Genomic DNA, 10,253 nt, shown 5'->3' with positions numbered 1-10,253 from the left:
CAGCAGGTGGGCTCCTTAGTTGAGGCTCGTCAGCCCTATAGCTGTGGCATGCATGGGGGATCTAGTTCCCCAACCAGGGATCAAACCCGGGCCCCCTGCATTGGGAGCGTGGAGTCCTAACCACCGCGCCACCAGGGAAGTCCCATCGGTGACAGTTTCTTGAATGAAAGAATAAACGAAGGATATTTCTTCTCAGGTTAACGGGGCTTTTTTTTAAATATGGGGAAAAAGTGCATCAACTTGAAGACAACCAATTTGGATTACAAATTTATTCTAACCCCTCTCCCCAAGTCACAAATGTATACAAAATTTTAGCTAGCAGGAAACCAGAGCGATGAAGCATCCTCTGGCCTTGTGCATTTTGAGAGGGGACTCTTTCCACTTCCACACATGCTGATCCCACCCCCACCCAGTGGGTGAAGCGGATGCATCCCACGAGGTATCGCCACACGTAAGTACACGTCAGGGCTGAGTTTTGAGTCTCGGAGATGTGAGCGCAGCACTACGTCAGGGTCAGGATGGCGCAGGGGTTACGGGTTCTGACTCAGACTGCCCGTCTTCACACCCCACCTCTGCTTCTTCCCTGCCTGTGTGACCTTGGGTAGGTGATTTTCCCTCACTGCGCCTCGGTTTCCTCATCAAGGCAACAAAGAAAATGTTATGGGGACTATGTAAAGCACCTAGAACAGTGCCCCGCACCTAACCAGAGCTCAATAAACTCCACCTATGTTGATGATGACCACACCTTATTGACATGATGTGGGGAGGGCACTAAAACAGTCCCCGGCCTGTGGCAACCCATGCTCCAGGGATGTGTCAGTGCCAGAGTGGACTTCCCTGGGGTAACCATGGCAACAGGCTCTAAGCCTGCTCACCTGGCTCCATCAATCACCCCATCATCCAGTGGTAGCTGTCTCTTGCCTTCTTCCCCTCGTCATTGAACCCACTCAAGTCACTTCCAATTTTAAAGACACCCCTACCTGGGGTCCACCTCCTCAGCTCCCTCTACATCAGAGGGGGCTCTTCTAGAAGGAATTAAGATGCTGTTTCAGAACCCTGGTTTCTTGGTTTTCTCTCTGGGGAGGTCTTGTGTCCAGAGTATTTTCACTCCGCTGGGGAAGTGAGGTGAGGGAGGGAGGGAGGGAGGGAGAGAAAGCTGGCCCCTCCCACTTCACCTAGAGCTGCTGGGAAACGGGCCCAGGTGGAATGGATCTAACCTCATTCATTAAATGCTAAGATCTTGGGTGTAATCTGGGGCTGTTCTGACACTCTCAATGCTGCCCCTCGGCTGCCTTTGGCCTCTGTGTAGAGATCTCTGCCCCTCTCCCAGCAATCCACCTCCCTCTCATCTTCCTCCTTGCCCTGTACCAGTACCCTCAAGCACCCTGCATCCCTTCTCCATCTCCCTCCCCGCCTCTGCTCTTACTGCTTCATCACCTCACTGGCTTGCTGGCCTCAGGCAAGTCCCTTTGCTTCCGCTGGGCCTCAGTTTCCCCATCTTGGACGATGCTCTACCACTCACCCCCATCAGAACTCTCCCAGCTTCTCTCCTAATTTTAATGAGGCTTGTACTCATTTTGGAGATCAGATCATGATTCTCTGACACACCCTTCAGATGATTTCCTCTCTCCAGGGCTCTTTTAATTGGAAAACATCTACAGTCTGAAAGACAGGATGCAGACTGGTGGGGCCCAGACCCCTCCTGCTTCAGAGGTGAGTCCTGGAAGAGACTCCAGGTAATGAATGGTGGTTCCTGGACTGTTCCTCTCACCCTTGTGGTTCCCTGAATGCCCCACGGGGTTGGCAGGAGTCCCAGCGTACTCCTGGGGTGGGGAGGTGTAGTGGGTTGAATTGGTGGCCCACCAAAAGATGTGTCCACATCCTAACACAGGGAAAGTTATGGGAGCTTCTGTGGAAAAAGGGTCTTTGTAGATGTAATTCAGTTAAGGATTTCGAAGTGAAATCATCCTAGATTTAGGGTAAGCCCTGAATCCAACGACAGGAGTCTTTCCAAGAGACAGAGAGCAAAAGAAGGCCAGGTGAAGATGGAAGCAGAGACTGGAGATAGGGGGGCCCAAGCCAAGGAATGCCTGAGGCCAAGAGAAGCTGAAGAGGTAAGGAAGGATCCTCCCCTAGAGCCTGTGGAGGGAGCGTGAGCCTGCGAACACCTTGATTTCAGATCTCTGGCCTCCAGAACTGTGAAAGAATAAACTCCTGTTGTTTTAAGCCACCGAGTTTGTGGTCACTTGTTACGGCAGCCCTGGAAACTAAATAACAAAGCTAAGACCAACTGGTGGCCTAGCCCGGCGGGATAGAGGGGGTTACGGAGGCAGGAGGGGGACAGCTGGACCAGTCCAGAGCTGCAGGGAAGGAAGGCAATAGCACAGAGATCTAGAGATCGGACGGAACATGGGGGCTGTGATCATGGCCGGCAGTCCCCTGAGAGAGGCCACTGAAGAAACAGTGGGGAAGGTAGGAAAGGACACGTCAGGAAAGGCCCAGGGACTCTGAGGACAGGTTGACAGGGGGCTGAGGCTGAAAGACAGGTCTGACTAGCCACAGACAGGATCAAATTTTCCACCAGAAGCAGGGTTGGTAGGGCATTACCAGGAGACCCTGCATAGCCATTCCAGTGGGTTGTGCCGCAGACTGAAGGATGAGGGGGGGTTCTGTTGGAATATTCCGTTTGAGTGTCTCAGGGGAAGGTACCACGGATCAGGTTAAGGTGAAAGGTGTAATATTCGATGGATCAACTGCAAGCCAAGATCCCTTTTTTTTTCCCTCATAAGAGGAGTGATGCCCAGAGAAAGCCCACCTTAGAAGGTGGGAGAGGCAGACGCTCACTGAAAGACACTGCGCTTCCTTACGACAGCCTGTACCAACTGACAAAGGGAAGGAGGTATTCCGATGTAAGAGTCCCGGGGAAAAGTTAACACTGATCAAGTAGATGGAGGGCTGATAGATCGATCTGGCTCAAGTCCGGTTCCATTTTTTCTTCTGCCGGAGGAGTGAGCACGTTGTCCTGCTGGCTGGGACCCCATAGGTCTTTGTGGTTTGGAGTGAGCTGGAGAGACAGCACTGCGGACTGTACCAAATGAGCCAGAGGTTGGAGGGGGCTATGTTGGAACGCTTCACCTGCTGGGGGCTGGTCGCAGGGGAAGGTACCACGGGTCGGTATGGGGTGACCTAATCCAAGTTCCATCCACATCCCGGTGGTTTCCACTGGGCCAGCACAGGTAGGGGTAACGCAGGCAGAAGGCCACATCAGGACACACAGGGCCACGTCTAAGTGCAGGCTTCGGCAGGCTCCTTTTCCTCGGATGAGGACACTTTCTGGGACGTGGATGCTGCCTGGGGCGCGGGCGGCGGGCCTGCGGCGCAGAGCTGGGCGCGCACCTCTTGCATCTGCGCCTGCAGCTCCTCCAGGGCGCCCGGCGGCGGCGCCGCCTGTACCTGCGCCTGCAGGGCCTCCAGCGCCAGCGCCACGCGGCCCACCTCGTCCCGCATCGCGTCCCAGGCGGCGCTCTGCTCCTCTTCCTTGTGACGCTGGTGCGCCTGGTGGCGCCAGTACTCCAGCACCAGGCAGCCGCCGCCCACGATGAAGACGGTGGCCTCGCCCAGCAGCTCGGCGCCCAGCTCGGCGGCCGCCTCCTCGTTCAGCGGCTTGATGACCGTGCCCCGGAAGCCCATGATGCGCATCTTGGTCCGCATCTCCACCCAGTGGTACACTGCGGGGGAAGAGAGGGGTCAGGTCATGCACTGGGAGCCCCCTACCAACCCCGCCCCTCCACGCCTTGGTGTCCAGGTGGGAGAAATGGGGACACAGCAGCCAAAATCACCAGGGGGCACTTTATTTTATTTTATTTATTATTATTTTTTTTTTGCGGTACACGGGCCTCTCACTGTTGTGGCCTCTCCCGTTGCGGAGCACAGGCTCCGGACGCGCAGGCTCAGCGGCCATGGCTCACGGGCCCAGCCGCTCCGCGGTATGTGGGATCCTCCCGGACCAGGGCACGAACCCGTGTCCCCTGCATCGGCAGGCGGACTCTCAACCACTGCGCCACCAGGGAAGCCCCAGGGGGCACTTTAAATAAACCCCTGCACCTGGCCTGGTCCCAGGAATGCCAGTCACCCCACCTGGGGTGAACTTCAGAGCATCTTTTTAAGTCTCCCAGAAAATTATGGCAAGGAGCCAGGAATGAGAAACTCTGCCGCAGAGGGGAGGTCCTGAGACTGGGGACCAAGCCCCTGGAAGATCACTAGGAGCTGCCAGGCTGCAAACTCCCAGGAAGGTGTAAAGAAAGGGTCAACTGCTGGAAGCTTAGCTCCTTCTGCTTGCCCCTCGAGCCACCGCCCCTGGCACCGTCGCCCCACCCACTGCCAAGAAGGCAGACCCCCTTTCTTTCCAGATCTTCCCCAAATGCAAAATCAAGGCTGCAACGGAGAGGGACCTCCTGGATCCAAAGAAAGGGCGCAGAAATGTAGGAATCGATGCTAGGCGACTGTGAGCACAGGGTGACCAACTCTCTTCACAAGTCTGGTGCCTCCCATCCGAGATCTTCACGGGCCCTGAAGATGGAGCTGATAAGAGCTGTGAGCTCTTCCCGGTGAGGTTTTGGGCACACGCCTCGGAAGAAGCTCAGAGGTGACTGATGCTGCTGGAACAAAAACCTGCTTGCCCAGCTGTTCCTTTGTGAAGGAAGATTCTCAGCATTTGAGTCTTAGAAACCAAGGCCGAATTGATGCTGACGCCTGACTCCCTCCCGTAATAGTTAACATTCATCCAAGGACACATGGGATTATTGGGGAGGCCCTGTTTTCTAGCTCATTTGGAGATTCATTTCCTACGTATCATTTTACTTTGAACGTTTAATAATTATCCTTGAAAATGCACAAAATATAAAATGTTTTCAATTAATTGTGGACTAATAATCTTAAAGGTAATTCAATCCAGGAGAAAATATTTTAACATTTAGAATCTTATGGTCTCAGGAAATTAAACAAATTAAAAATTGAATTTCTGTCCATGCCTTCATTGCGGGCACATCATTTATTAGATAGAATTCGGTGGGAAATGGAACTGTAAATATAAGTTCAAGGACGAAAAGGAACAATGTAAAATTTCCGACTGTAAAAGAAGAGCTTTGCTCATTTTTTTTTCTTATAAACTGGACATCGGCAGGTACCACATCACAAGAGTATGTGGATTGCATTAGATACTTCAAAGAAAGGATGCTCCAGGTGCTTAAAAATTTCAGTATTCCTAACACACCAGAAATTACTGGGCTGGCCAAAAAGTTCGTTTGGGTTTTTCCATAAGATGTTTTTTGTTTTTAAGTAATTAATTTTTGGCTGCGTTGGGTCTTCATTGCTGTGCGCGGGCTGTCTCTAATTGCGGCGAGCGGGGGCTACTCTAAGTTGTGGTGTGCAGGCTTCTCACTGCGGTGGCTTCTCTTGTTGCGGAGCACGGGCTCTAGGTGCACGGGCTTCAGTAGTTGTGGCACGCGGGCTCAGTAGTTGTAGCTCGCGGGCTCTAGAGCGCAGGCTCAGTAGTTGTGGCGCACGGGCTTAGTTGCTCCGCAGCTTGTGGGATCTTCCTGGACCAAGGCTCAAACCCGTGTCCTCTGCACTGGCAGGCGGATTCTTAACCACTGAGCCACCAGGGAAGCCCTTCCATAAGATGTTACAGAACTTTTTGGCCAATCCAATATATCCTTTATAGGTACTTGAACTTATGAACAGAAGTTTTAGCTGTCAACTTGAAAATGCACTAGAGGGTATATAACTTTTCAGTTTTTTAAAGGAGTAAACTTAAAAAAATTTTTTTGTTTGTTTTCATGAAAAAAAATTTTTTTTTAAGTAGAAAAATGTTTGAGAAGCTCTGCCTGGAGCCGGCGGTAAGATCCGAGGAGTGTACCCAGGGCCCTCTCAGTATGCCAGGTGCTGCGGTCACCATTACTACTAATTGTTACGTAGGCCCTGGTGCTGTGGGGTTCCTGGGGTCCAGGCTGCAAAGAACCCTCCCACACTGAGGTCCCAGCATCAGGTCATCCTGAGGTCCACGTGGGGCTCTGCCACCTACTGTGTGGGTAATGACAGTTCATTTTGAGGCTCCTCTGTAAAGGGGAGATGATGACCATACACCAGCCCTGCTGCCTCTTAACACCACACTCCCTTCCACTGTTCTGGTCCAGGCTCTGTCCCAGCTCTGACCAATGTCCCCTTCTTGACCTCCCTGTTCAGGGACCCTCCATCCCTCCCATCAGTCTGTGTATTCCTTTCAAAGCGCCTATCACAACTGGAAATGATCCTGTCATCCAGCCAGTTATTGGCACTCCATCTCCGCGCTGGGCTGTGAGCCCCACGAGGGTGAGCCCAGGGCTGTCACAGTCATGGCTGTGTCCCTAGCACTGTCCAGAACCAGGCCAGGCACACAGATGATGCTCAGTACATCTCGTTGACTGCGTCAATGGGTCCCCACGCCAGCTTCCTCCCCATCTGCCAGCCCCGGCCTCACCCCCTGCAACTGTTCTCCATGGAGTAATCAGGAGCTGGTTAAAAGACAACAAAACCCAAAAAAACTACCATTCTTTTCACTAACAAAAGTAACGCGCTGCATGAAAATCAAGTACTCAAACTATAAAATTAAAAGCCAGGAATTCCCTGGCGGTCCAGTGGTTAGGACTCCGCACTTTCAGTGCTGAGGGCGTGGGTTCAATCCCTGGTCGGGGAGCTAAGATCCCACATGCCACCTGGTCCTGATCCCTCAAACATACCTCTAAATCTTGCCCTAATAGGCCTCTTTGTCTCCTAGCGTCCTCTCCTTGACATCTGATAATAAGCATACGTTGCTCATCTCTATTTCTGAGTTTTCCAATTGGAAATTTGCTTGTATTTATACAACTATTTCCTGTTGGTCCCCTGGCCCCACCATAAAAGATGAGCACTTCTTCCCCAGGCAGCCTGTCTTTCCCTGGACCCTCCGCTCCCCATTCCTACAAGTGGTTTGTATATTTCTTATTCTTGTATTTACACTCTTTTCACCATCTCCCTCAGCTCCCAACATGGTCAGGGAGGAAACGAGCAGCCCCTCTTCCCCTCCCCACCCTCCACATCTCCCTAGGCCAGACCATCCTTTCACATGATCAGGATTTAACATACAGGCTGTTCGGGGGCTATAATACGGCCCCTTGTCCTCTGTGCATCAGCGAAGTCAGAAAAATGAAAATAAATGGCACATACACGGTGACAGTCGTGGAAACGCTGTTCAGTGGGGTGTGACTAAGCTAGAAAGGAGCCCCTGTGATGGGCTGTGTTAGGGCGGGGCCGCCTGGAGGAAGCACCTGGACGCCTCGAGGCATCCTCAGGATCAAGGTCAGACAGCTTCTCTACCCTTACCCCACAGAGCACACTTCGGTTTGCTCTCAGCTGGACGGTGATTTTCTAGGATGACGTGATCTTCCCTCGCATGACAGTTCTCAAACTGCAGATCCTGTCCCGTGAGTCCCTATCTAATGAGATCAATGTGGTGGCACAAACCAGCGTTAAAAATATAATCAAGAATATAATTGTTAGGGAACCGTTGACTGAAACCGCCAGCCCTGGCCAGGCACGATGATAACCACCTGCATGAGTTGTCTCGCAACAGGAGGTTCTGATAAAGAATGAGGTGCTGGGCTTCCCTGGTGGCGCGATGGTTGAGAGTCCTCCTGCCGATGCAGGGGATGTGGGTTCGTGCCCCGGTCCGGGAGGATCCCACGTGCCGCGGAGCGGCTGGGCCCGTGAGCCATGGCCGCTGAGCCTGCGGGTCCGGAGCCTCCGCTCCGCAACGGGAGAGGCCACAGCAGTGAGAGGCCCGCATACCGCAAAAAAAAAGAAAAAAAAGAATGAGGTGCTGCCACCGGAAACTAACTGGGAGAATTCAGGAGGGGCTGAAAGGAGGGAGGACACGCCAGCCCACAGTATGTCTTCTACAACTAGCCCAGGAGGGGTCAAAAGGAAGAGGGAGGACAGAATATGTCCCGCCAACCTCCCAGAATCCTCCTCACTGAAATCCATCTTGGCTGAGAGATGCGTGCCACCAAGAAGGACCCTGAGTCAGAGTGATTAGCCAGAGACAACCCGGAAACTAACCCCATCACCATATAACCTGAGACTGCGAGCCATGCGGCGGAGCAGTTCTCCGGGGTTCCCTTACCCTGCTGCTCTCCGCCCAGGCACCTCTTCCCAATAAAGCCTTTTGCTTTGTCAGAACGTGTGTCTCCTTGGACAATTCATTTCCAAATGTTAGACGAGAGCCCACTCTCAGGCCCTGGAAGGGGTCCCCCTTCCTGCAACCTAACAGAAAATATTCGATGGACTTTGAGGGCATTACACTAAGTGAAGTAAGTCAGAGAAAGACAATTACCACATGATCTCACTTATATGTGGAATTAAAAAAACAACAGGGGGCTTCGCTGGTGGCGCAGTGGTTGAGAGTCCGCCTGCCGATGCGGGGGACGCGGGTTCGTGCCCCGGTCCGGGAAGATCCCACATGCCGCGGAGCGCCTGGGCCCGTGGGCCATGGCCACTGAGCCTGCGTGTCCAGAGCCTGTGCTCCGCAACGGGAGAGGCCACAACAGTGAGAGGCCCGCGTACCGCAAAAAAAAAAAAAAAAAAACAGGGACTTCCCCGGTGGCTCAGTGGTTAAGAATCCGCCTGCCAATGCAGGGCTCGAGCCCTGATCCAGGAAGATCCCACATGCCGCGGAGCAACTAAGCCCGTGCGCCACAACTACTGAGCCCGTGAGCCACAACTACTGAAGCTCCCATGTCTAGAGCCTGTGCTCCGCAACAAGAGAATCCACCGCAATGAGAAGCCCGTGCACTGCAACAAAGAGTAGCCCCTGCTCGCCACAACTAGAGAAAGCCCGCACGCAGCAACAAAGACCCAACGCAGCCAAAAATAAATAAGTAAATAAATAAATTTATAAAAACAACAACAACAAGCCAAGCTCACAGATACAACAACAACAACAAAATAAAACATCAAAGCCAATCTTAAGCACTCAAGGAAAGTACCGTTTCACAAAACTTTTGGTCTTGTTTTTTATGTGACTGTACGAATACGTGTGTGTGACTGGAACATAGTCAAAAGGTTGAAAGCCACTGTCCTAAGTTTTGGTTGGAATTCCGCTGAGTCTACAGATCATTTTCAGGACAGCGACATCTTCCCAACATTGAGTCTTTCAATCCACGAATGTGGTATCTCTCCCCACTTAGCCTCTCATTTTCTCTGCAAGTCTTACACCTCTTTGGTTTTACTTATTACTAGGTAATGATATTTTTTGCCGTTATTCTTCATGGTATATATATATTTTTTGGCTGTGCCGCCGGCTTGCAGGATCTTAGTTCCCCCACCAGGGATTGAACCCGTGCCTCCTGCAAAGTGCAAAGTCCTAACCACTGGACCGCCAGGGAATTCCCTGTCATGGTATTTTAAGTTTCATTTTCAGTTTGGTTGGGGCTGGTATATAGAAATACAATTGAGTTATGTAAATGACTTTCTTTCCAGTGACCTCCCTAAATCCATTCTTTTTTTTCCTTTTTAGTGAAATATAACGTATACAAAGTACACAAATGTTAATTGTAGAGCTGGATAATTTTTTAATATGTAGGCATCACCTAGATCAAGATCTAGAACATTCCCACACTCCAAATGGCTCCCACTCTCAAGCCCTCTTCCAGTCAGTACCCCTAATGTCACTATTCTGACCTCTTATGATAGATGATATGTTCTCTTTAAATCCTATTCTGTCTTCTTCGTGATAGATCATTCGTTCTCTTTCTGGTCTGACTTCTTTTGTTCAGCAATATGTCTGTGAGATCCACTGTGTTGCCATGTGGTTCAGTTCATCCACTGTATAGATGGACCAGTTCATTCATCCATACCCCACTGAGGGACATTTAGGGAGCCTAGAGTAGAAAGGTTTCCCAGGAGTGAAACTGCTGAATCACAGGGCATTGCATCACCCAGACAATCGCAATAAACATCTTAACGAGTTTTTCTGTTGTTGGGAACAAGTTGCTCCTAAAATTCACAGGAAATGCAGAGGTCCTAAGAATAGAAAAATTTAAACAAGAACAAAGTTTGAAGATTTACACTATCAGATTTCAAGAGGAACTGCAAAGCTAAAGTAATTAAGATCGTATTGGTACTAGGATGGACAAATAGAAGACTGGGAAAGAACAGACTGTCCAAAACTAGACCCACAC

General features: G+C 51.2%; 1 protein-coding gene across 1 annotated transcript in view; it reads right to left on the bottom strand.

The window, feature by feature from the left end:
* Positions 1 to 754: 754 nt before the first annotated feature.
* Positions 755 to 10,253, bottom strand: part of OPA3 (outer mitochondrial membrane lipid metabolism regulator OPA3) — a 38,599-nt gene continuing 29,100 nt past the window's right edge. The window contains exon 2 of the mRNA XM_060131013.1: positions 755 to 3,728. Coding sequence (XP_059986996.1) covers positions 3,286 to 3,728 — 443 coding nt within the window. The 3' untranslated portion in view covers positions 755 to 3,285. The remainder of the gene's footprint in view (positions 3,729 to 10,253) is intronic.

Source organism: Lagenorhynchus albirostris, chromosome 19 (assembly GCF_949774975.1).
Source record: "Lagenorhynchus albirostris chromosome 19, mLagAlb1.1, whole genome shotgun sequence".
Classification (NCBI taxonomy): Eukaryota; Metazoa; Chordata; class Mammalia; order Artiodactyla; family Delphinidae; genus Lagenorhynchus; species Lagenorhynchus albirostris.
The sequence above is the reverse complement of the archived record's forward strand: the minus strand, read 5'-3'. Positions and strand labels throughout refer to the sequence as shown.